The 25,208-nt window shown below is 42.5% G+C and overlaps 5 protein-coding genes across 5 annotated transcripts; 4 read left to right on the top strand and 1 right to left on the bottom strand.

The window, feature by feature from the left end:
- Positions 1 to 314: 314 nt before the first annotated feature.
- LOC308156119 (uncharacterized protein) lies at positions 315 to 1,443 on the top strand (the record flags this gene model as incomplete). Its single annotated transcript, XM_080529478.1, has 3 exons — positions 315 to 570; positions 904 to 1,139; positions 1,366 to 1,443. The coding sequence occupies 3 exons, from the start codon at positions 315 to 317 to the stop codon at positions 1,441 to 1,443; spliced, it is 570 nt and encodes a 189-aa protein (XP_080385604.1).
- Positions 1,444 to 1,602: 159 nt separating this feature from the next.
- On the top strand, positions 1,603 to 5,604 carry ess2 (ess-2 splicing factor homolog; the record flags this gene model as incomplete). Its single annotated transcript, XM_080530332.1, has 10 exons — positions 1,603 to 1,919; positions 2,123 to 2,291; positions 2,411 to 2,509; positions 2,647 to 2,813; positions 2,996 to 3,113; positions 3,221 to 3,351; positions 3,742 to 3,844; positions 4,773 to 4,879; positions 4,992 to 5,107; positions 5,331 to 5,604. Exons 1-10 carry the CDS (start codon positions 1,782 to 1,784, stop codon positions 5,602 to 5,604), a joined length of 1,422 nt encoding a protein of 473 aa, XP_080386458.1. The 5' UTR covers positions 1,603 to 1,781.
- A 690-nt stretch (positions 5,605 to 6,294) lies between these two features.
- On the bottom strand, positions 6,295 to 7,290 carry LOC308156118 (testis-specific serine/threonine-protein kinase 1-like; the record flags this gene model as incomplete). Its single annotated transcript, XM_080529477.1, has 1 exon — positions 6,295 to 7,290. The coding sequence occupies one exon, from the start codon at positions 7,288 to 7,290 to the stop codon at positions 6,295 to 6,297; it is 996 nt and encodes a 331-aa protein (XP_080385603.1).
- Positions 7,291 to 7,971: 681 nt separating this feature from the next.
- On the top strand, positions 7,972 to 20,501 carry dgcr2 (DiGeorge syndrome critical region gene 2). The gene is made up of 10 exons (XM_080530106.1): positions 7,972 to 8,283; positions 11,498 to 11,620; positions 14,661 to 14,747; positions 14,919 to 15,129; positions 15,295 to 15,371; positions 15,566 to 15,745; positions 15,993 to 16,196; positions 16,465 to 16,617; positions 16,810 to 17,046; positions 17,191 to 20,501. The coding sequence occupies exons 1-10, from the start codon at positions 8,202 to 8,204 to the stop codon at positions 17,433 to 17,435; spliced, it is 1,599 nt and encodes a 532-aa protein (XP_080386232.1). The 5' UTR covers positions 7,972 to 8,201; the 3' UTR covers positions 17,436 to 20,501.
- A 149-nt stretch (positions 20,502 to 20,650) lies between these two features.
- Positions 20,651 to 23,845, top strand: car15 (carbonic anhydrase 15; the record flags this gene model as incomplete). The annotated part of the gene is made up of 8 exons (XM_080529476.1): positions 20,651 to 20,678; positions 21,816 to 21,845; positions 22,037 to 22,213; positions 22,397 to 22,542; positions 22,706 to 22,798; positions 22,887 to 22,953; positions 23,133 to 23,293; positions 23,618 to 23,845. 8 exons carry the CDS (start codon positions 20,651 to 20,653, stop codon positions 23,843 to 23,845), a joined length of 930 nt encoding a protein of 309 aa, XP_080385602.1.
- Positions 23,846 to 25,208: the final 1,363 nt, after the last annotated feature.

The following is a 25,208-nucleotide window of genomic DNA, read 5'->3' as shown; positions in this document are numbered from 1 at the left end:
TGAGAAAGCAATGAGGCAAGATTAGTTGAATCTTCCATCCTCCCTAACTCCTTCACAAAACTGCCCAGATTAGCTGGGAATTAAGTTTCAACCATTTTGTATGTGTCTGGTCTATAGGGGGGATTATGTTCTTGCTATTTTTTCTTCCAATTTCATTTATAAGAGTGAGTGGATCTGTGGTAGTGCACAGAGGAGAAGAGAGATGGTGAGGTACCCTTGAGAAAATAATTCCTATGCTTAATTCTAAAATTAACCCAATGCCTAGGCTGGCACTTTAAACATAAGGTTGTAATTTCAGAGGAAATTCTTTGGTCATGGATGGGTCAATTAGGATGGAGAAAGAGAAGGTTCCATTCACCATTGACAACATACTGAACAGATTCCCTAATAGTAGTGAGGTACGCAAGCAGTCTGGTGCTGGTACGACCCACAACACCATTGGATCAAGTGAAGAGGGAGCGAGATCAGAGAGTGCTGGAAGCCACGTAGAAGCGCCACAGCACACCTGCTTATGCTGCTGCTACTGCTCGCACTGTGGGGAAGTGTTCCCAGCTGACTACCTTCCTGAAAGTAAGATCCATATTATTCTTTGGCAAACTAGAAGTACAACATAGAAAAGTACAAAAATAAGAACATAACTGAAACTACTTTGTGTGACTGTATTGTTCTATGTTGGCATGATGATGCAATGCCTCTCTGGTTACCTTATACGGATTATCTAATATATTATTATATAATAAGAGTACACCCTGACCAAAAATGGTTTGTAGTACCGACTATCAAGATTATTGAGTAAATCCAGTCAATGTTTACAGTTGTATTTCCCAAATACCCCAAAACATATTTTGTGTGACATGCAGCCAGGCCTAAAAGACTTAAAATGCAAAATATGTTTCAATTCAGCATGCCAGTATGCATGGTCCCGAAGAATGTTCACGGACACATGCAGGTCGGGGGATGCCCACAGAGACCAGCAGTCCTTCGGTCAGATCCAGAGGCGCACCCGGCGTCATCGCACCATCTTCACTGAGGACCAGCTGGACGCCCTGGAGGAGCTGTTCATTCAGAACCAATATCCAGATGTCAACACGCGGGAAAAACTGGCGCAACGTACCAATTTACGCGAGGAGAGAGTGGAGGTATTCAATTAATTTCGCACTTTCCGTTTAATTGAGTTGCTTCCGCTAATTATAATAATACACCATATACGTTATATGATTGGCCTTAGGAAATGAGTGACATTTTAGCGATTAAGGAAACATTTTTTCACGAAATGTTAATTATTGCAAATGATAGACTATCACAACGCAACAAGCCTCCTAGTCATTATAGGCAATGTATGTCAACATCTCACATGTGTTATAGGTGTGGTTTAAAAACCGAAGAGCAAAGTGGAGGCGACAGAAAAGACTTGCATTTGGTGTGCAATACCTGGAAAACTGAATACGGTGGACTACACGTAACATTTATTATGTAGCAGTCTATTTTGGAAAGGAAAATATTCAGTGACGAATGCTATGTACGTCATTGGCAACGACTTCCGGTGAAATCAACGCACGCAGCGGAGTCTCGAGTGTCCTGAGCTACAAAGCAAAACATCCAGTTAGACCTCAAGTCGGTGATATATTCAACAGTGACTTCTAATTCGATAGGCTTAATAATTACAAAGTCATATTATACGTTTAAAATAGAGTTTTAAAGTACAATTGTAGAGGAATAATTCAGCCCAGGCCTCCTGATCAGCCGTCGCTAGCTAGCAGCTGTGTAGCCACCTAGCTACAATGGAAGGATGGGGGAGAGATCTGCTCGTTTCTGGACCCCTGGTCCCAGCACATCCTGTGACTACAGTGGCTCTTCGTCAACCCGAGGAAACGAAGACCACGAATCGAAAGGTTCTCGAAGAAGAGGACTACATAGAGGTATGGTTCTATCAGATCACGGCCAGTGAGCTAGCCAGCTTGCTGTGCTAATCTTGATTTGTTTATGTGTGACCCAGACTGCAAACGATTGGGTGTTTAACGATATAGCTAGTATGACTGTGGGATGTTTTAGCTAACATGAACAGTGTTTGTGACTGTATTGTGACTGTATTTTCTCCTTCCTGTTATACCTTTTTGAATAGAGTTTAGAGAAGATCATACAGAGGGACTTCTTCCCAGACGTAACCAAATTGCAAGCACAGAAGGAATATCTTGAAGCCGAAGATTGTGGGGATCTTCAGAAGATGAGGGAAATATCCATTAGATATGGCTCGTCTTTAGCCAGGTCTACACCACGCAGCTCTGCGCCATGTGAGTAAGATTGAGATTGAGTGAATTGTTGTATAAACGGTTGTTTCCGCAATGTGATCGAGGCTGTCTCTGATTAATGTAGCCCTGTTAGAATAATATGCCAATACTTGTTTATTCAGATCTGACTCCAGCTACCTTCGAGACACCCGAGGGGCAACCAGGAACACCCGGTTCCATCCTTGGCAAACACAAGACTGGGATGAAAGGGGGAGATGGGGGTAAGCCCTTGTTGTCTCAGTTACTGACAAATCCCTCCTAATAATGTTAGAAAGGTTGCAATAGACAAAAGTGAACTGAATGGCATCCATTAGACTCCCTGTGAAACCCTGTGTTTGTTGATGCATTGTGTTTGTAGTGAATAAGGAGGCTAAGGAGGAGAAGGAGCTGCCCTGTCTGGATCGGTTCCTGGCTAAGAACACAAGTGAGGACAATGCATCGTTTGAGCAGATTATGGAGCTGGCAGAAGACAAGGAAAAATTAAGGCATTCATGGTTGTATGACGCAGAAGCTGAATACAAACAGGTACACTTGCCTTTAACATCTCTCAATTTGATCACAATCAAATATTGTCGCTTGTAATGATCCTGGAGTGTAATGTTGTCCTGCTTGGAACTCAATATTAGATTTACCTTTGGTTGGGAGTTACTATATGATGCTGTGTTTCTTGTTTAGAGTTACTATATGATGCTGTGTTTCTTCTGTAGCGTCATGAACAAAACCTCGCCCTACCATCATCAGAGAAGCAGGCCCTTGAGTGTGTTAAGGCTGGACTGGAGACTTGGGAATACAAAGCAAAAAATGCTCTGATGTATTATCCAGATGGTGAGGATGGATGTTCTTATACAAGTACACCATATGTAATGGATAAAAATGAATCGTGTTTGAAAGTTGTAAGAATAAGTTTAACGGCTCTATGATCTGATCATCAGGTGTCCCTGACGATGACCTCTTCAAGAAGCCCAGGGAGGTGATTCATAAGAACACTCGCTTTGTGGCTGACCCCTTCAGCAAAGCTCTCAACAAATGTCAGATTCAGCAGGCAGCTGCCCTCAATGCACAGGTAAAGTGCCTATCCCTTTCTGTGCGGGACATGACTGTATATCGTACATGGGCTGTGTCTAAATAAACTGTATATCGTACATGGGCTGTGCCTTAATAAACTGCTATAACCTGAAGTCCTCTAGATGTGTGCCTATAGCCTAATGATACTTATTTTCAACATTGCTATGGGATCCCACATGGTAGTCTATGAATCTTATTTTGTGGTAGCCACACAGCCTGTTTGCATTTTTATAAGAAACAATACAATTATATTAATTGGTTTGGATATAATGGTGGTAGCGTCTTACCTGTTGTCAAGGGTTTCTATAGTTACGACCAGATCAAAATATAAAATTAAATTGTTTAATCCTGAATGATGTAGCTGATCTTCCCAAATATTTATCTCCAGTTCAAACAGGGTAAAGTAGGCCCAGATGGAAAAGAGCTCATCCCCCAAGAGGGTCCAACAGTGAATGGATATGGCTTTGAAGGAGCTCCCTCCCCTGCACCTGGTAAGTAGCATGGTTATGTTCAAGACAAGTATATATTACTTTCAGAATACTCTACAATAGAATAGCAATGAGAAACACTTCTATTACTGTCTCCTCCCGATGAGATCGGAGAGGGGACTATGACTTGGTCTCTGTCTGTTCGTCACATGCGTTTTCTCCGACACCACTGGGACAATTCTAATGAAACTTGAGTGAATGATGGGCGTTGTCATAGAGATGCAACAATTACAAAATTAGAGCCAAAGAGATTGTTAAGGCATTTCGGGCCTAAGCCGATTCGTCATTAAAAACGTTATCCAAAGTGGAGAGTTAGGAGTGTGTAGCCTAATGCAGTAGGCTACATTCCGGTAATTCTTCAGTCTGACTAAAAATGCAGCTGCAGGTGTGTAGCTTAATGCACTAGGCCTATAGCCTAATGAATTTGTGAATAATATTTTGTGAGTGAAGTCTGTTATGCAGCATAATTTAACACCGACACTTGGCATATATCAATACGAAAACCAACACTTGTGTAACCTCACATTCTAATAATGTAGAACTGTGTGCATGTAATTTAATTTGTCTCTTTGTCTAATCCTATTGGTGAAATTTGTGTTTGAAGTAAAAGCATCCTATATCAATGGAGTTAGTACTATAGTAGCTTAATAGCACCCAAATAATGTTTCTCTTTGATCACAGAAGGTGATCACACCAAGAGAAAAGCCCTTCCTGTGTGCAGTGGGGACACAGCACTATAAAACCACTGTGTCTTAGTAAACCGTTTAGCAATGAATGTCTTGCTACATTCAATTACTTTCCAGGGGGGAACAACATGTTTACTGTACACTTGTATAATGTGTATTAATATAACAATGCACAATAGATTCAACACTGTGCCTTTAGAGAGCACTCTGTAGAAGAGTCCCCTAAAATGATGTTGTCTATGCAGGTGTGGCTGACTCTCCTCTGATGACCTGGGGTGAGATAGAGAGCACCCCCTTCCGCCTGGATGGGTCTGACACACCGTATGAGAGAAAGCATGGCCCATCATTTAAGGTATAATCTAATGACTGCCCTTGTACTATCTACATTTCTCTTGATCTATATGTCCTATTTTGGTTTTTAAATTGTTCGTTCAGAGCAGTAGGTAATAGACATTATTTTACAGATTCCAGAACCAGGAAGAAGAGAGAGGTTGGGTTTGAAAATGGCTAATGAAGCTGCAGCCAAAAACCGGGCAAAGAAGCTAGAAGCATTGAGAAAGGTCACAGAGAACCTTGCAAGGTAGAGGACATTTCTGGACAATCAATACAACTAATGCTTCTGTTTATCCCCACAGCCTACTGTTGACATTTATCATTGTATTTGGCAAAACGCCAACAGTTGTCTGTCCCATGCGAACCCTTTATCAGGCACTATTTTGGATGCCACTCAATGTACCATTGCATGTGCTCTGCTGTTATTTGCACTGGTTGCTGAGGAAATAACCCTAATGTCTGTCTTGCAGTCTCACCCCGAAAGGCCTGAGCCCAGCACTGACTCCTGCCCTTCAGAGGCTTGTAAACCGGACGTCCAGCAAATACACAGACAAAGCTCTAAGGGCAAGCTATACCCCCTCACCCTCACACAGAGGAGCAGGCTGCAAGACTCCCCTGGGGTCCAGTCTCTCTGGTACTCCGACACCAAGCAAGGCCGGGACCCCTGCATCTCAGGACCCAGCCTCCATCACAGACGACCTTCTGCAGCTTCCCAAGAGGAGGAAAGCCTCAGACTTCTTCTGATGGGGGTGGACCAAAACCGAGAGAGAACAGACTTCTTCTGATGGGGGGGGGGGGGGGGCGGGGGGGGGACCAAAACTGAGAGAGAACAGACTTCTTCTGATGGGGGGGAACCAAAACTAAGAGAGAACAGTTGGATTTTGGGGAAAGCAGACTCCATGATTTCAAGCAAGTTGTCAAGAAAATGACTATTTTTTCGATCCCCCAGCTCACGCCCTCACAATGTTTTATGAAAACCTGGTAGAACGGTATGTGCATAGAGATGGGGAAAGAGGCTGAATAAACTCTGTTCAGGAATATTTGGGAGTTCATAATTGTTCCTAAGTTGTTGGATAGTATCATAGTATCTGAAACCCTCCAGAAAGATCCCATAATTGTACATAGACAGATATAATTACAATCATGTTGAATGTTATAATGAGGCTTTGCTGAAGGTTTTAGTTCTTTGTAAATATAATGCTAACAATGTTAGCCTCTGTTTTGTATGCCTCTTTCTGCAATATAATCTTTCATGGCTTAATTTTTACTTGTAATGTGTAAGAGTGATTTGTTTGTCAAACTGAAATATTGAGCATAGAAAATACTTGCCTTTAGACACAGCAGACTCAACATCTGAAAAAGTTAATGTTGAGATGGGCGATATTCACAATGATGTATGCTCCGTTTATTATGCACTAGTTTGGTCTAATTGAGTCATGAATCTGCAGGTACGTCTTGATTTGTAACAGGGGAGGCTGCCTTTTCCTTGACCCTCTCGGATGGTCCAGCAACATCTTTGCTCTCCATGGGTTTGGCATCCGATTCCTCAGCATTAGCCCCTTTAGACGTGGAAGGCCCATGTTTCTTATTCCCTTGATGTGACTTGCATTTACCCTGCATCCATGCATGCTCGAGAATGACATCAATCTCAATTCGCTGGGTCACGTCGGGGTTAAGCATCCGATGGATCAGGTCTTTGGCTTCTCTGGAGACATTCTTGCTTCGGAAGTCAACAGAATGTTTTTTCTGTATCTTCAGCATCTTCTTGATGTTGGAGTCGTCAAATGGCATACATCCACAGAGCATGATGAATAGAACCACGCCCATGCTCCACACGTCATACACTTTGGGGTTGTATGGGATTCCCTCTAAAACCTCTGGTGCTGCATAGGCTGCGGAGCCGCAGAAAGTTTTACTGAGGATCATTTGTCCATCATCATGGTAACTGAGTCTCCTGGCGAACCCAAAGTCTGTCACTTTGAGGTTGAAGTCCTTGTCCAAGAGTAGGTTTTCGCATTTTAAGTCTCTGTGGACAACGTCTTTGTCGTGTGCATATTTCATTGCACGTGACAGCTGTCCGAATAGTTTATTGGAGAAATCCTCGGGTAAAGCACCTCTGGCTTTAATGAAGTCCAGTAAGTCCCCTTGCGCACCAAGCTCCATAATCATGAACACCTTTCCTTCCGACGTCTCGAAAATCTCGAAGATCTTAATGATGTTGGGGTGGCTTAGGGATGCAAGGATCTCCAGTTCCCGGGGCAAGAATTTCTCCAAGAAATCCGCTGTTGATTTTTTTTTGTTCATAATCTTCACCGCAACAGTTGTCTTCAGACGCTCGGAATAAGCGGATCTTACTTTGGCGTAGGATCCCTCCCCTACACTGATGCCTAAAGTATATCCTCGTCTCTGCAGCACCTGCGAGTCGTCCATGGTAAATTATGATGATTGGTGAAATAAAACAATCACCATAATGGTCGACTGACCATTGCATTCAGATGACCATTAGATAAATAACACATTCATCAGTTAGTTTCAAATATGTATGTGTATGAAGTTGATTTTATGACATATTCTGTTGTGTCATAACGGCTTGGAGAACCACATTATGGCGTCACAAGAAGTATGACAAAAACACTACATGATTATATGAATATCACATTTTTCACTTGATATTGGCAGCGTACTTTCACCCATAGCAATGGTCTCAGCAGCCAATGTAGGTGATAAGTGAACTGTATCAAACAATCAACAACGAAAAGTTTACACCAACACACACACACACACACACAACTGATCTAATAAAGGTGTTACAGTTGCATAATTAGCCGAGTTGGTGATCAATGAAATTAAAACCAGTGGTATTTGTAGAGATTGTATTTAAATGAATTGCAATTTTGCAATCATTAGTCAAAGCATTGTAAGTGATTCATCGCATGTATCGCTCTCTCTCTCTGGATACATTAGTGTTAAGTATCACATTGTGTTCAATAAATAACCTGGCAGATCTCCGCCCCCGAGCCTCCAGCTGATAGGCTGCGTCGCGTGTTTGGGATTGTTGTGATGGGAGGACGGAGCCATCTTGTTAGATTTCCCTTTTGGTATACAGTGGACAGGCCGAACCCCCCAAAAATAGTGCTTAGAATAATTATGTAGGTTGCGATTCAACAACATTACATTTATTTCCACGTTTGGTATATTTCTGCCGCCCCTCCTAACGTCTATGAATGGGTAGAAACTATTTTCGGCGCTGTTAGGGTCGAAGGCGACGGCGGTTCTCTGATCTCGCGTAGTTCGGTGTATTTTATTCCCGAGTAGAGTAGTTTACTATGAATGGAGGATAAATGTTGCCGAAGGCTGACAGCAGCAGTTTGGTCCTTCTCTCTCTGCTCTTCGTCCTCACTCTAACGGACCCACCACGGACAGGTAAAGCGGGTGAAATTAAATTAATTGTATTTTTTTGTGTCCTGTTTTGCATGCCCGTGGGCTACGGTAGGCCTGCCTGTTCGGATATATAACCGATAGCCAGCTAGCCTGCACGGGTTTGGGTGTTCGGCTCTGTGGCCACGTCCAACCACGTAGGTGGATCAAACGCGGACATAATAATATAGCCTGAATTTAGGTTTGGAGGGTTATTTATTTTTTAGAGCTCAGTAGTTTGTGAAGTGCATCATGCAGCACTACAAAATTATTTGCTTGCAACATCAGGCACCGCGAAGCTGGTTAGCTGCCTTGTGTGAACACGACCCCGCCATCTGTCCTGTAGCTGGCCACGGGGTTTGCTCGCTAAGGTGGTTCGTTAATCTGTTTTAAATCCACATGGACTACGAATACAATGTGTTCGGTCCAACAACGTCGTAGGGCTTTTTTCTGTTGAGCTAAGGGGAAAAGACGTGTTTGAACCCAACGTCAGATCAGCCAGGCTACCTATAATATACACTATCGGTATCCGTTAGGCTACCTATCTCCGTTAGGCTACCTAATACTATATACACTAACAGTTAAACTACCTATATACATTATCAGTATTAGTCTACATTTCCCACTAATCAAATCAACGGCCATTTCAGTTCAATAACATTGTACATTTCATTAATGCCCCCCCCCCCCCCCCCCCCCCCCACGAACGGGTCGTGGTTGCATCACTCCATTGTTTATGTTTTCTTATGTCACTCCTTTTAGATTCATAGTTAGCAGCCTGCATTTTGGAGTGTTAACATTTTCTCATGGCCCTGTCATACCACGCTTAATGCTTCATCCCATGCGATGAGAAGGCCATATGGCTCTGCATCAGTCTTACTGAGGTGGTGGAGAAACAGAGCCTTTTATTTAGGATCTCATATCAAAGAGAGGCACCCTCTACATTTCTGTGTGACCCTGTTCATCCTCATCCTCTTCTGGCTTCCCCACAAAGTACAGGGTATTTTTATCATCATAAAATTCCATGGTTAACTGGCAGAATCGAAGCAATGACATTCGATAAACAGGATGTTTTTGGACAGGAGATTAGGCAGGCTATCTGAGCAACAGGGTTGACCTGAGTGGGACTTAACATCTTTAGGAGCAAAGCTGCAGTGGGTCATGCTTGCAGCCATTTGACTTTGTTTTGTCAGTGGTAGAGAAGTTACAGCTTTGAAAGTAAATAAATAATTAGGCTTATCCTATTGTTGGCCACTGTCTAAACATTTTAGTTTGTGTCACTACAGAAAGCCATCACCTGTTAAGATGTGGGTGGTGAGAGAAGCTATTATTGGCCATTTGTAATTTGTTTTTATTTGGTGCCAGGGTGGGAGCTAGCCTAACCCATGATGACACTTGCGTTGTTATGAGAGCATCCACCCAGTCCACATTCTGTAATTGCATGTGAAGTGAACTGGTTGATGTTATTGATAAAACTAAAACATTCCAGACACTCTGTGGCAACATTGGAAACGTTGGGTGGTCCTGGCCTCTGTTAGGTCCTAGGTCAACTCAGCCACCTCTATCACATGAACAGATGGTCATGATACCCCCTATTTTCCCAAGTGCCATTGACCACTAGTGAGCCAAGACACATGCTCCAACAGTATTCTTGAGCAGAAATAAGATGTGTTTTGTCGTTGCTCTGTCGCCCCAGGCTAATGCTTCATCCCAAGCCTTCCCTTAAACCTCTCTATTTAGTTGAACATGCCCAAACAGGATTGAGATTTAAAGGTTAGTTCATCAGACATTGCTTTTTTGTTTTGTTTCAGGTCCACGGCTAGCTCTGGCAAGATTATTGTCAGGTAAGCAGCATATCTCCTCTGTTAGTGCAGTGGATGTTAGTGGTCTGTCGGTCTCCTGCTATTTAGGTTACTCTACCACTCTCTCTGCCTTCAGCATGCACCTCTGTTGAATTTCCCATATAACAGATGCATATGAGGACAGCTTATCCAACAAGGTTAAGCGACATTCACAGGAATCTCTAATTATTGTTTCGATGACACCCCTGAGGTTTCCATCCAGTGCTTGTCATGTTGTTAGGTCAGACGATTTCTTTCTGCTTCTTAGACCGTTAGTAGTCACTCTTTATAGGAAATACCCAGACAGCGGCAACCCTGATGCTGTGGCACGACTCATGTTAATCACACATGGCACAGAGACGCTGACCCATTTACCACAGCTCCTGTGATACTAAGGGATAGAGAGACACACAAATACAAGAAGGGTATTTTCTAGGCCTATTTTTAGATACTAAGGATATGTCCTTTTTGTGTTCCCCATTATCCTTGGTGATAGGTTATGCTGTTCCTAAGGATTGTCAATAGCACTCACAAATGATATTTTCATATAGCCTATTTATTTTAGTGATATCATATGAGTGTTTTTAGAATATAGGCTGTCCCTTGTTCTTTTGAAGGCCACCCCCGAAAGAACTCGGTCATAAGACCGATGTTCACTTACTCTCTTTAGTCTTTTTAATTTCATTGTAGCACACAAAATATCGATTCATAAGTCTTGTTTAAGCGTTATTCAGCAATTACACAGCATTATACCTTTCTGGTCGCTAATGCAGTCCCTCATTCCATTTGAGATTATTATGCTGAAAAAAGTGTACATTAAAAGCTGAAATGCAAGTCAATAAGTATTCAACCCCTTTTATTTATATATATATATATATATATATATATATATATTTATATATATATATAGGCTACTTTAAGAAGTGTCATAGCAATTGAATCAGCTTTATTATTTTTTTATTAATTAGCCTAGTAAACATTTAAAATACATACTTGACATTGTGGGGGATTGTAAGTAAGTAAAGCTTTATTTATATCGCGCCTTTCGTACATGAACTGCAACTCAAAGTGCTATTGTGTGTAGATCAGTGACAAAAAACGTAAATAAAATGTTAAAGCCAGGTTATAACATAATGTGGAAAAAGTCCAGGGAGGTGAATTCTTATTGAATGCACTGTATGTCCTTGTATATTAGCCTAGTAAAAGCTGTACTGAAAGGTAAATCTTGCTACTGAAAGGTATGTCTTTCTATTCATAAACAATCTGTGAGCAATGCTAGAGGACACCGAATACTATGTTGTAGTAACTATGAGAATAATCCAGGGGGCGCTGTGTGTATGTATGTCTTTATGTATCTTTCTCCCTCTGTTGTGTTTCAGAGCTGCGCTGCAGCCCTGGGCAGTTTGCCTGCCGCAGTGGTAAGATGCAATGCATCCCCATGTCCTGGCAGTGTGACGGCTGGACGGCCTGTGAGGACAAGAGCGATGAGATGGACTGTCCCCGTGAGTAACACACCTCTTACGCCTAGCGGAGACCTCACTCTTAAGGTCTTTGCACACCAATGCGTGCGTTTTCGCATGCATATTTTTAAATCCGTCATCCGAAAAAAACGTTACGCACAGAGACCTTGCACACCGGTCCGTTGCGTTTTTTTACGTTGCGAACTTTCGCAATATGCACTCCACATTCTAAATGCTTGATTTAGCAAAAGGTACAAACAACTGAGAGCAATATAACTAAAACCAAATGGTAGACCACATCAGTAGAATGTATTATCAGTAGAAAAGTACAATAAATCTTTATTTCTTTTAACAAAGCGTGGTGTGCATCTCCTGCAGTGTGATATCTGTAATCATACCATGTGTAGACTCTCCGCTCAGGGTTGCCAGATGGGATTGAGAATTTCCAACCTAACCACAGTCTAAAAATGGCTAAATCCACCAAAAACCAGCCCATCTGGCAACCCTGTCTCCGCTGCATCAGAGTCTACTTGTTGCGCAAAATAGGCCAGGGTTTGTCAAATCCTTTGTTGGGCATCTCGTTTCTTAAGTCCTGGTATATTGTGGCATTTCTTTACTGTTTGCCATCTGGTTTAGGAATACCCAGGGAGACGCAGAAGTAGAATAGAATAGTAGAATAGAAAAAGAAACAGCTATAACCAGCTGAATGATGTATGATGCACTGGCAGTCTGTGACAGTGTGTGCACCTGCCCGGACCCTGCCCTTCTGCCTGAGTTTGAGTATGATGCTGCCCAAATGAATGTTATTGTTTAGTGATGCTGCCCAAATGAATGTTATTGTTTAGTGCCGTACGCTTTCGTGGTATTATATTGTGTGAATTATCATCTGTATGTTGTTTTCTTTCACTCGACTAACCGCCGAGATAATACTTGAGACATGTACTTCCGTAAACATTAATCCAACTGTCCTGCAGTTCTAATTTGACGATGTGTCCCAGTCTATACCATGGCGGAGTGGTCAATAACAACTCTCAAAAGGCTTTTGACGGACGCGAAAAACGCAGAAAATCGAACCTGTTCCGTTTTTTTTTTTACGGACGAATATTACGGATTCGGTGTGCAAGCGTGATTGACACAACATGAGTTCTAATTTATTTTTTTAACGGACGTAAAAAACGCACGTAAAAAACGCATTGGTTTGCAAGGGCCTTTACTCTGACTTTCCTGCCAAGCATAGGCTAAATGATTTGTCCCATTTCACAGTAGTACACTGATCGTTATGCATCCCCAATTTAGAAGAATACATGCTGAACAGTAGCAGTCTGATCCTTAGAAAAATAACTTAAAGACAACTTTCTTAGTCTCGGCCCGGGAGAGACACCAAACTCATTCTGAATAGCTGTACATAGAGATGCTCCGATCAGGGTTTTTGGTGCCGATCACCGATCACCGATCACTGGAATCAGTGATCTGCCGATCCGATATCACCGATCACCGATCACAGCGTCGAAAATGGCAATTGAAGCATTCTATTTATTGTGTAGCATTATTTATGTTTTAAATTATTCTTAACACCATTGACATTGTATATTAAGTATTTAAATGAAATTAGGAGATGAGAAAGTATCATGAATTGACGACCATCTGTTTTATTGAATTCACAACCACCTGTAGCTTACTTCAGGAAAAACAAATAAAATGTGAAAATAAAAATCATAATAAATAAAATGTACACTGTCACATCAAATGTGCAACATTCCACTCGAATGAGAGGAACTAGGGGCTCTTAGAGAACTTGGAGCTTATACTGTAACTGTAGCTTTCCTGAGGAACAATAAACATACCCAAACTAAACTGCAACATAAACAGGCTATAGCCAAATATAAAATACTGTTTCAAGTCAGTCAGTTTCAAGTCATATTTAGGAGGAGATAAGACAGCAAGTCAGCAATAATCAATAAAACAAAAAAACAAAACATTGCACCTAAGGAGATTTCAGACTCAAACCTTACTTCTGATTAAGCAGCATCACTGGCAGATTAGCCTTGAGAAATACAAGCATCTCAGCGTTTTTGGCACTCAGCCTGTTCCTCTTATCATCTAAAATATGTCCTGCTGCTGAAAAGTCGCTCGCTATCTACACTTGTGCAAGGTGCACAGAGGAAGACCTAAAACTCACGCGCTAATAGTTGTTGTTGCTATGGGCCAAGTGACTTCCTGCTCGCGGGGTCACATGACGTCGGTGAACACTACCTACACTACGCTCGTGAAGTCGCGCTGGAACTCTGACCAGCACTCGTGGAACGCCTCTCGTCCAATCAAAGCACTCGGTCCCTTTATGACGTCGAGCCCAGTGTGCGCTTCGGCGCTCTCTGAGCGAATCGACGAACGCAGCAAATGCCGTATGATATTCGTGGTATTGAAAGACCTTGCGTGCGTTCCTCCCCGAGGTATTTCTTTTGAGCAGACATTACAAACGGCATATTTGTTGTCTCTTTCCGACACTGTGTAATATTTCCACACTGGCGACGGCATTTTGTAAACTGATCGGTCATGTTTGATCGGCCGTTTTGAGAACTCCGATCAAAACCGATCAAGGCCATATCGGCCGATACCGATCGGCGCCGATCAGATCGGAGCATCACTAGCTGTACATGTTCCTATATTATAGCTATTCCACATTCCTAACCCAGTTTATGGAGTCCTTTGTTTGTTGATCTCTCCTGGGGAGATGCTTAGATAGCCTATGATCGCAGAAGAAAATCCTATTGTTTCCACTTCTTAAATCCACAGAGAGGCCTGATCCCTGGATCTCTGGCTGCATAAATAGGAATTATTGAAAGGATTAGACACAGCATGTGACCTCCATAGCTCAACCATCTTGTGCCACATGTTTGATTAGGGGTGTGTTCTGCTATAAGGCTTTGCATGAAGGGATATGAGACTAACTCCACCGAAGTTATGTGCACAGTTTATCTGATGGCTAATAGACCAAAAGACAAGTTGTTAAAAGCAGTCTGTCAAAGAAATGACTTTTTGAAAACCCAATCTTTATCTCTGTCTCTGTGGTCCTCTCTTACAGCCATGAAAGAAGAGAGGTTTCGCTTTGGCAACGGCTTTGACCAGGTGGAAGATGTTATTGGTGTGGCCCAGCCTGTGCGCTTTAACAGTAAGATTCTTACCTTAATCTTTCTCAGTGATTTTTCTCACTGCTACGCCTCCAAAAAGTGGAACTATTTATGCCAATTACATGTTTGACGTACTTAAAGTGTTCTAAAATAATTCCTTTAACATATTGTTGCTAGGAATTGCATTCCTAAACTGCCTTTCCCCTCCACAGAGAAGTGCCCCAGTGGTTGGCACCATTATGAGAAGACCGCAAGCTGTTACAAAGTATACCTGAGGAACGAGAACTACTGGCAGGCTGTGGACACATGCCAGAGAGTCAATGGCTCACTGGCCACCTTCGTCACAGACGAGGAACTCCAGTTCATTCTCAAGATCGAGGTGGATTTCAACGAAAATGTGTGCGAGCGCAGAGATCAGTGCAAGTAAGTGTGCGGGGTTTGAAGTGATTTATTTTGTGGACTCACCTATAGAACTTTTAAGTATTTTCATGATTGATGGTACAGCTGACCCGGCATTACTCTTATTGGCGGCTCATTTATTTCTATGTGTATATATGTAATATTTGATCTGCTTTCTCTCTGCCTCAGGTTCTGGGTGGGCTACCAGTATGTGATCACCAATCAGAACCATTCACTGGAGGGCCGTTGGGAGGTGGCATATAAAGGTATGTTCAGAATCGTTTTGATTCAATGGTCGGTATTCTCTCATGACTGAACAAAAGTATTAGGGAATAATTGTAACTACGCCCTATCACTGTCAGGATTTGTTAACCTATTACACCTGTCATTCTCCGTAAACAGCAAGGGCAGGCGGCATTTGGCGTGAGGCTTACAGTGTTCTCTGTGTGATACTTAACAGGGTCGATGCAGGTGTTTCTGCCTCCGAAGGACATACATTTTGAAGGAGCGTCTCCGACTCAGGACAACGTCTTCTGTGCCCAGCTGCAGCGCTTCCAGATCAAGAGCATGAACGAGCGTGGCCTCCACAGCTGGCACGCTGAGAACTGCTACAAGAAGTTCCCCTTCCTGTGCAAGAGGAGTACGTGTGCCCTTATCAATCAATGACTGATATAGGTTAACGCTGATGCATTCTAGAACCCGGCAGGAGACTAAAGATAGATAGAAGTAGATAAACAAGGAAGATGAAAATGCTAAGCTTAAAGACGGTTGATTCAGGCATAAAATAAATACAATTCTGTCTCGTTTATGTGATCCTAAAGAGGAGAAGACTTATATGTTTGTTTGTTTGTTTGTTTGTTGTCTCAAACCTTCAATTGCTTTAACAGGGCAAACATGTGTGGACATTAAGGACCAAGTGGTGAACGAGGGGTACTACTTCATCCCGAAGGGGGACGACCCTTGTCTGAGCTGCACATGTCACGACGGCGAGCCAGAAATGTGCGTGGCCGCGCTGTGCGAGAGACCGCAGGGCTGCCTGCACTTCCGCAAGGACCCCAAGGAGTGCTGCAAGTTCACATGCCTTGACCCAGGTACTGACTTAACTGCTCACCCCACTCGGCCTTTCCTGTGCTTCAGTACCCAATACAAGAACTACAGAGGTGTGGAAATGTCCCACAGGGTGGAGCTCTTTGCTCTCTTGTATTTCACTTATCAGAGGTCACCCCTTGTTGTTGAATTCCAACAATATCAGGCACTGTAATTTTTATTGCTCAGCGGAATGCGTGTGTGGTGATTTGAAATGTCTCAATTGACCTATCAGTCTCTTTAACATTTGATCTCTCTCTCTCCCCCTCTCAGACGGGAGCAGCCTGTTTGACTCCATGGCCAGTGGGATGCGTCTGATCGTCAGCTGTATCTCCTCCTTCCTCATTCTGTCTCTGCTGCTCTTCATGGTGCACAGGCTCCGGCAGCGGCGACGTGAGCGCATCGAAACACTCATTGGAGGAAACCGTAAGCACACGTTCCACCATATCTGATACACACTATGACCAATTCTATCCACCCAAAAATTGCTTTGTCGCAAGCACAAGGAATATCTAGTCTCATGTTGTTGCCTATCTGGTACCTAGATGAATCTAGAAGTTTGATATGTGCTGTTTGCGAAGTATTGTCTGAGGTCTTTTTTTTTTACTCCACCCTCAGTACACCATTTTAACCTTGGACGTCGAGTCCCTGGTTTTGACTATGGCCCGGATGCTTTTGGCACTGGCCTTACACCCCTGCACCTCTCTGACGATGGAGAGGGAGGAGCCTTTCACTTCCAGGAGCCTCCCCCGCCCTATGCTGCCTATAAATACCCTGACATCCAACACCCAGACGACCCCCCTCCTCCATATGAAGCCTCCATCAACGCTGACAGCATCCTCTACGTAGACCTTGGTAGGTTCTCAAAAACAAGCTCAGCCATAGAACAAATACTGACTATGGCCAGGGTCCTAAACATATTTACTGTGTACAGTACTCATAAAAAGGTTTGAGTCTCTGGCTGATCCCTCTCCTCACTGTTCTTGTTTCGCTCCCCAGGGCGTAACGGGATTCCCATGATTCCTGGTCGGATGAATGCCATGGCCATGGGGGACGTGCTCCAGACAGACACTCCAGGCGTCTCTGTTCCTGAGCCAGACACCGTGCCATCCTCACAGGAGCGAGAGGACTCCATCGACAGCAGCACCCTCCTGGTGGGGCCTGACACCCCCACCGACGGCCACGACCCTGACGCCATGCCTGCAGACTGCAGCAGCAGCTCTTCTCTGAGCACCGTGGTATAGGACTGAGGGGAGGGGGGGGGGGGGAGGGGAGCTGCACCGGTCTGGACCCATGGACGGAGGGAGAACAGCGGCTCACTGCTCCAGAGCAGACTGGTCCATCATCTAAGAGAAGGGTTGATATGGGACTGGAAAGGGATATATGGATGGTTGGATGGATGGATGGAGAGATTCTATAGACAGTATTTGGAGATGGACCAGTTTACTCCTTGAGGTGTGACTGTGATGAGAATCAGACTGGTCTGTCGAACTGGTGAAGTTGAGTGTGTCGGTCAGACATGTCCTCTATAGGTAAAGACGGTGTAGTGGAGCAGACTGTTTCTCTACAGGTGAACACAGACCGGCTGGCGGTACACAGAGGAGTCAAAATGAGCCGGAAAACATAGTTCTGTATAGAGAAGACTAACGGTACACCCAGCGGAGGAGGCTGAGCTGCTTCTGGTTTTCATTGGACAAAGCTTTTTGAATTCTCTGTTTTTAGGTTTAAGCCTCATGATCAAAGATGCCCTAATGTAAATACGTCCTCAGGTCTGTGCCTGTTAGATATACTGTACCTCTAGTCAGAATCCAATACAAGCTAACAGTGGAGGAGGAAGATGGATCCATGTAGGCTTGAGTTCATCTTACTTTGTTTATATAACCATACTGCTAATAACATGAAGGCAAAGGTTAGACTCTCAGTTGATGGATAAACAAAACACTATTACACATAGGAAAAATGTCCACCTGCCTGTCCTCCCTTTTGCAATGTCTTAGATCTACTATGTCTTTTCCTTGAATGAGGTACATTATTTTCCCTGATCTCTCTAATCAGTCTGATATGCGAAGACGTCTTCCAGATTAATAGCACAAATTTGGGTAGAAAATAGGAAAAAAAAGAAGAAGAAACATTTTGCTACAAGAGGTTTTTTAACCTTGCAGAAATTCTACGGTACGGTTAGTGTTGGCCCCAACTAACACACATAGGAAATTATTATAAACATGTCTTTATATGAGCTACTGTTGTGACAACATTGTGTTGCCCTAATGTCTCAAGAATGTTGCTATGATGTATGAAATTTCATTCATGAGTTCTTGTTGAAGTAGATGTTGCGTTGTGTATCGTCTTGGTACTTTTCTTGGATGAGAAGTAGACTGTGATCTTGATTGTTTTGTTGTGGGATCTGAGCATTGACGGTGCATCCCTGGGTTAGTCAATGGGTACACTTAGGGTGGAATCCTAACTCGTGATCCACGGGCGTGACACGAAACATTGTGTAAACTTCCCGTTGACAGCAATGCAAAAAGTAAGCAAATGTAGGTACGTCGAGATCTCGAGTTAGGATTCCACCCATGGAAGAGAAATGGCAGGGGTGAGCGTGAATAAATGTTAGCTTTTTCTTTGTAGCGTGTAGCTATGTGGGTTATATGCTGTTTTATACCCCTATCATGAAATTTGTAACAGATAAAGCTAAAGCGTTCTCTTCATTCAAGTCATTTTAACCATTAATACAAAATCTGCTCCATCTTTGCCATTCTGTTACTCGACAGTGCATATGGGAGTGTATATATGCACACACATTGTTTTAAAAAAACAACAACATTCAACTGTTTTTATCTACAAATTATTCAAACTTTTGCACATCTCTTGATTGCCATGTGGCTTTTGTGCATTTGCTTTTTAGTAACACCTCTGCAAGTATTGTTTTGCAACTGTAACCGATAAGGGGAGGGATGTATGTATGAAACCTTTTGAATGCGGTCGTTAGATCTATTGTATTTGTTTCCTCCTTTGATACATTTCTGCTTGACTAAGATACACAGTTACTTTTCAAAGGTAATCTGACTTTACTGGAGGTTATGCCTGGTTTGGTTTAAACTGAATGGACCGGTTTCACAGACAAGGCTTAAGACTAATCCTAGACTATAAAGCATCTTCAGTGGATATTTTACATTGAAAGTGTGGTTTAGTCCAGGACTAGGTTTAAGCCTTGTCTATTGAAACCGGACCTATATGCCTTTGACTCGCCCATTTCTGTCTGTCATGATGAAAGTAATAGACATTTTACTGTTTAATTAAGTTTTAATGAAGCAACTACGGAAAGTCCCATCGTTTAAAAAAACAAACAAAAAAACAACTTGGGAAACCACATCTGACCCCATGATGACAATCATGTCACACTCAGTGGTGCTTGTTCACCTGTGGAGATGAAAGGCCAACAGAGCTGAAAGGTTACCAATGCCAGGCCTATGAAAGCACAAAGGCCCCTCAGAGGCTGGCTACCCAGCCTCTGGATGCCTATTGTGTCCCAACTCTTATAGCCAGGGCCCATATAGCAAGGCCTACGTCTCTTTGGTGTTAGTCTACAGCATATCACCAACAGCACTGAATTGGCTGAAGATGTGCCATGAGAATGGCAGCCTTGTGTGTGTGGAGGTGTCTGTGTGTGTTGGGTGGGTTTTTGTATGTATGTATGTACGTAGCATAACATCTTTATTATTCTTCAGTAGGTCTCCAATTGTTTTGTTTTCTGTTCCAGCATAGACAATCCCCTGTGGATTATCCAAGGAAATCATACGCTGTCATGAATTGTTAAACAAATTAAGAAATCTTAAACTTTGGTGTGTGCATGTGTGTATGGGGATGGTGTTTGGGCATTGGTCTCTATCTTTGATTTGAGTGTGTTTTCAGCTTATTTTTGGACCTACAGTGCATGTTTTGGGCATGCTGTAATAACTTAATGTAATAATTTAAACAACCAGTTTCTGTTCATCTTGGTTAAGCATCTGCTTAGGCCACAGATGCTTGCCTACAGGTGTGTGTAGATGCATTGGAAACCCTGCCCCTCACCCCAACTGCTGCATTTACACTAGTTTAATTGTCATTAATAGACTATGGTGATGTGAGAGACATACTTTCAATGGGTTTTTAAAATGTTTTAACGTAAGATCCAACAGTCAATACATTTTCTTGTCTTCTGTTTTATTTCATAGGAATTCAATTGTAATTTTATGCTTCATTTGCAGGGGGGCTTTTATGTATTTTTCTGAGGTAGATGTACATCTAATCAAATGCCAAATAAATTGTATCATGAAGGAGATTTGTTGTGTCTTTTTGGGGGAAGGGGGGCATGAGTAGCCCTATGCCATACATGCTTCATCTGTTTTGGCATTTCACTGAATCCTCCTGTTAAGTCAAAGACATTCCTTGGCCACTGGGCCCAAATGTCAGGGGGATTATGGTGCGTTGTGGGAAATCCCTGACAAGTGAGATCGGTGTTGATGACGTCACAGGGAATAAGTGGAGTCCTGAGTGTTGTAAGATAACTCTCACCTCCTGCTATCAAGAGACTAAAACGGTTTATTTATAGCAAGAGGAAATCTCTCCCAAGTGAGCTTGAGACTGTTCGCAGTGAGACCTGTGGCCATTATTATGCAGGTGTATAGGAGAGTGAAACATTCAGAAGGTTAGATAGGGAGATTAGATCAAATTATAAGATGTCATGATCCCATGTTCTACTTGACAGAACCATATATCATACCATATAGAAAAATATAGTATACTATATTTATACAAGTATGCTGTATGTGCTGTATACATCTCTTTTCAGTAACGTTGCTCACTGTTTTTGAGGGTTCTAAGTTGATTAGACCGATTAGTTTATAGTTTAGATTACGGTAGTACAGTTATAACTAATTGGTTGAAATGTGTGGATGTTGTTATTTATATCTTTACCATTATGTTGAATGTGCAGTGAGATCAATCAATCAAGCACATTTATTTGTATAGCGCTTTTCACAAGGACGATTGTCTCAAGAAGAATGCAAACAATATAAACAAAAAATACAATACAAGCAATATAACACCGAACCATAGGGCACAATGGTATTCATGGGCACCAATTCACCCATTTCTTTTCCTAAATAGAGTATCTGTAGATAAGACCTCCCCATGCCTGATGCCAGGCAGTTGTGCTCAGTCGAGGTGGCAAGCTCTCCTCTCATGCTTCATTCATCAGTAAAGACCACTGGCAACAATGACACACTCCACTGACGGACAGAGGAAAAAAAGCTCTCAGTATTCACTTTCCAGTCCTATTTAAGCTGAGCACTAGCACTCTAAACACAGATTGGCCTGCCTCAGTATTAACACTCAATTAGACATAGCCTATGTGGGACTGTGTACATTATCAAAGGAAGATGGTTTTTGCAACTGTATGTCTCCTGATGCTATGTATTACCTCTTCATACACAGGTGAGTCATAAGCTTTTTCTAATACCTTTTAAACTGTTATTGCTATTCCTGCGTGTGCTACACAGTATGTGTGTAAGTTATTTTCTAAAAGCTTAGATGACTTTGATGGTAATGCCTTCTCTTCTTCCTTTTATTTGTTTCCCTTTCAGAGGACTTCTGTTATGATGAGGGTCATTGTGGTAAGCTGCTTTGTTTGTTCAATTGATCAAATCAGAGACCATTCACTTTTAAAAACTGCCCCATTGTCAAATATACATGTAACATTTGAATATGAACATGATCTTAGTAAGTAAGAAAAGTTAACTTAACTTAACTTTGAGAGTGTGTGTGTGTGTGTGTGTGTGTGTGTGTGTGTGTGTGTCATCTACAGATCCATATGCATGGGGAGACACTTTCCCATCCTGCCACCCATTACTTGAGGAGCATCACTCTCCAATAAACTTAGATCATCAGATGATCAGAAACGACTCATTGGAGGCATTACGTCTGGAGGGTTTCGATACCGTCCAAACAGGACTTTGGAAACTTACAAACAATGGTCACTCTAGTGAGTAGTTACACAGTATGTGTTTTGTAAAGTTGTGTTGATCTAGGTTCGTCCGATAATGATGTCTGTTGGTAGTTTGAGGCTTTGAGCACTGACGCACAACTGAGTTAAAAATGTAGAGTGGGATGTGTCCCATACTTTCTGAAGTCGGATTCTGTGAGTAGTCTGTGTGTTTGTGTGCAGTTGTTCTGGACGTTGGGAGTGGGATGTCGGTGAGTGGTGAAGGTCTCCCAGGGACGTACCAAACTATCCAGCTCCATTTTCACTGGGGAAGTCTTTACACTAATGGCTCGGAGCATACAGTGGACAGGCACAGGTACCCTATGGAGGTATGGGCAATGAGAATCTTTACATACTGTTCAGTCAGTGCTACTCTGAAATGTCCTTAAACTTTAAACCAGGATGCAGATCTTGAATGCTGTTACAATTGGCAGTGTGCATATTAAGTGTATTGCTGAAGGTGGATAGATGTGGTTGTATTTTCTTTTGCAGATGCACATAGTCAACATGAAGGAGATACATCCCAATTTGACAGCTGCCTTGGATGACCCAACTGGGCTTGCAGTTCTTGGATTCTTTATTGACGTAAGTAAATGGTGAATCATAGGCCTACAATTTAAGACAGTGTTTGAGCACATTGTTCATTGATTATCATGTCCTTATGTTCTTGCAGGTTGTTTATGCTGACAATATTAACTTTGGACGCATATCCCGTCTACTTTCCTCTGTTGCCTATAAAGGTATGTAGAAACCTATTTCTATTATTATGTTTATTTCTACTGTAGGCAGCAACATGTTTTCAGAAATGTATGTTAATCTTATGTGTTACGGTTAACAGTTAATCATGCATCAATGTTAAATTAAATGTGAATATTATTCAGTATTGTCTAGTTATAAGGTCACCTGTTGTCCCCTGCAGGTCAAAGTGCTTCAGTCAAGCCCTTCCCATTGATGGGTCTGTTGCCAGAGAGCAACCTGTCTCAGTATTACCGTTACCATGGCAGCCTCACCACTCCTCCTTGCTCTCAGGCAGTTCTATGGACAGTGTATGAAGTTCCCATCCACATCTCATGGTCCCAGGTAAGCATGCACTACTCTCAAGAAAAACACTATTATACTTACACCTCAAGTGTGTTTATGCTATTTTGTTCTAAGGCAAATTAAAATGCTGTCACCATGGAATTATCCATAGCGTGTGCTGGGAAATACCTGTTGGAGGATTCTCTCTAATGATTAAAAACAACATAAAGATCCTAGATGGGTTCATTCATCAACATTTTGATGAGTGAAAACAGTTCAATCTGAAAAGGTGATGGTTTGAACAGATTTATGGATAGCCATCTGTTAATCCCTATGCCTTTATTGTACAATAATCGGATTACCCGTCTGTGCCTTCATCCCCAGCTGGAGCAGTTCTCCTCCGGGATTTACTCCACGGAGCAAGAAGCAGAACTGTTAACGCATCTCCATAACAACTACCGACACATCCATCCAACCTTCAGTCGCAGTGTCTACGCATCCAAAGATGCCAAGCTGCTGACAGCAACAGCCACTCATCTCTATAGCCCATCATCACTCTCAATACTGGTGCTTCAACTAACTCTAACTGTTGGCCTTGTCTATGGACTCTAGCTCTCTGTTTAGGGCTATTCTATTGGCTCTAGCTATTGGCTACTTTGTGGATACTAGCTCTGTGCTCTGCCTATTCTCAATAGAGCCTAAAGCACAGTGTATGATAAGGCCAACAAACTGTACAAACTATAGAAACATGTATACAGATGTTACATTAAGTACTGTGAAGAATAAGTGTTCTGTTTATGTAATTTACTACTGTATGTTCTCAACAAATATGACTGTGTCATTGCATTCAGTCAGATCCAGGGGCGTAGGTTTCATTAAGCAATGAAAATGGCCATTTTCCCCAAGTTTTTCGCAATAATTATTTCACTAAGTATTTAACTGGAAAACTGTTGAAACTATGCTGTATGAAGTGCACACAATGTGCTTACTGAAGGCTACATTTACCTGTAAGAGGGCCACCATACTCCCACACCCTCCACATGCTGGCATTACTGTTCCCCCCACACATTTACAATCAAACCTACGCCCATGGTCAGATCTGTGGTTTATTATTACTGTTATTTAACATTTTGTAACACAATTGTGTACATCTAATACTGGTAACACTCAACTGTAATTCATCATTAAGAACTGTATGTGTACTGTATGTCTGGTTGTATTGCATTCAATCTTCTCGACCAACTGTATTTTGTTAAGTAAACAATTTGTAAACTGTGCATTCTCCTGCTGGAAGCCATAATGTATAGCAGCTGTATAATGTATTCCCTGAGCAATTCACTGAGTAACTGCAGTGGGTGAGGGGTTTCCCTGGAGAGGCTGTTCCTCTTACCCTTTCCACTGAGTTTGGGTGAATTTGACCTTTTTTGAGTCTGTCATCAAGAGAAATCGCCATACCACTGTTCTGGAATTATATGAAAGGAGGTGAGTAGTGTGACATGTACATACAGGGAAGGGATGTTTGGATTGTAACAGTGACATGGTTAAGTGGGTAAAACCAGTAAGGATATTGTGGGTACAGTAGATAGTTCACTAAGTCCAAAAACAGTATGGTATGCACCCCACCCCCCCTCTCTCCCCCCCTCTCTGTCCGCCCCCCGTACCCCCCTCTACTTCTGGTCACACCATTCTCCTCCTGTCACTGACACGGGCACGGGGTGGCATAGGGTACACACACAGAGGCCACTCTGTCTGTCCCTCTCCGGATGGTGGAGTGTGTGGGTTATCAGGAATTGGCTGGGTAAGGATGAGGTCACTCTCTGGATGCTAGGCAGGAATGTGTGTATGAGGTGGGGGATGACTTTTAAATAAGGTCAAAGGTCATGAAGTACACAGGTTAGTATGTCTTCCATTTTTATTTGGTCCATGTTAAAACCATATTGTGTGATGTACAGTAATGTGATTGGTCAAGTGACAG

The sequence above is a fragment of the Nansenia antarctica genome (assembly GCF_963989245.1).
Source record: "Nansenia antarctica genome assembly, chromosome: 4".
NCBI lineage: Eukaryota > Metazoa > Chordata > Actinopteri > Argentiniformes > Microstomatidae > Nansenia > Nansenia antarctica.
Note: the sequence above shows the minus strand (reverse complement) of the source record. Positions and strands in the feature narration are given on the sequence as shown.

Excerpts from the sequence above, each read along its gene's own strand:
- dgcr2 (XM_080530106.1), top strand. The coding sequence starts at position 8,202 with ATGTTGCCGAAGGCTGACAGCAGCAGTTTGGTCCTTCTCTCTCTGCTC. Across the intron at positions 8,284-11,497 it reads AACGGACCCACCACGGACAG|AGCTGCGCTGCAGCCCTGGG; the intron begins GTAAAGCGGGTG and ends GTTGTGTTTCAG. Across the intron at positions 11,621-14,660 it reads CGATGAGATGGACTGTCCCC|CCATGAAAGAAGAGAGGTTT; the intron begins GTGAGTAACACA and ends CCTCTCTTACAG.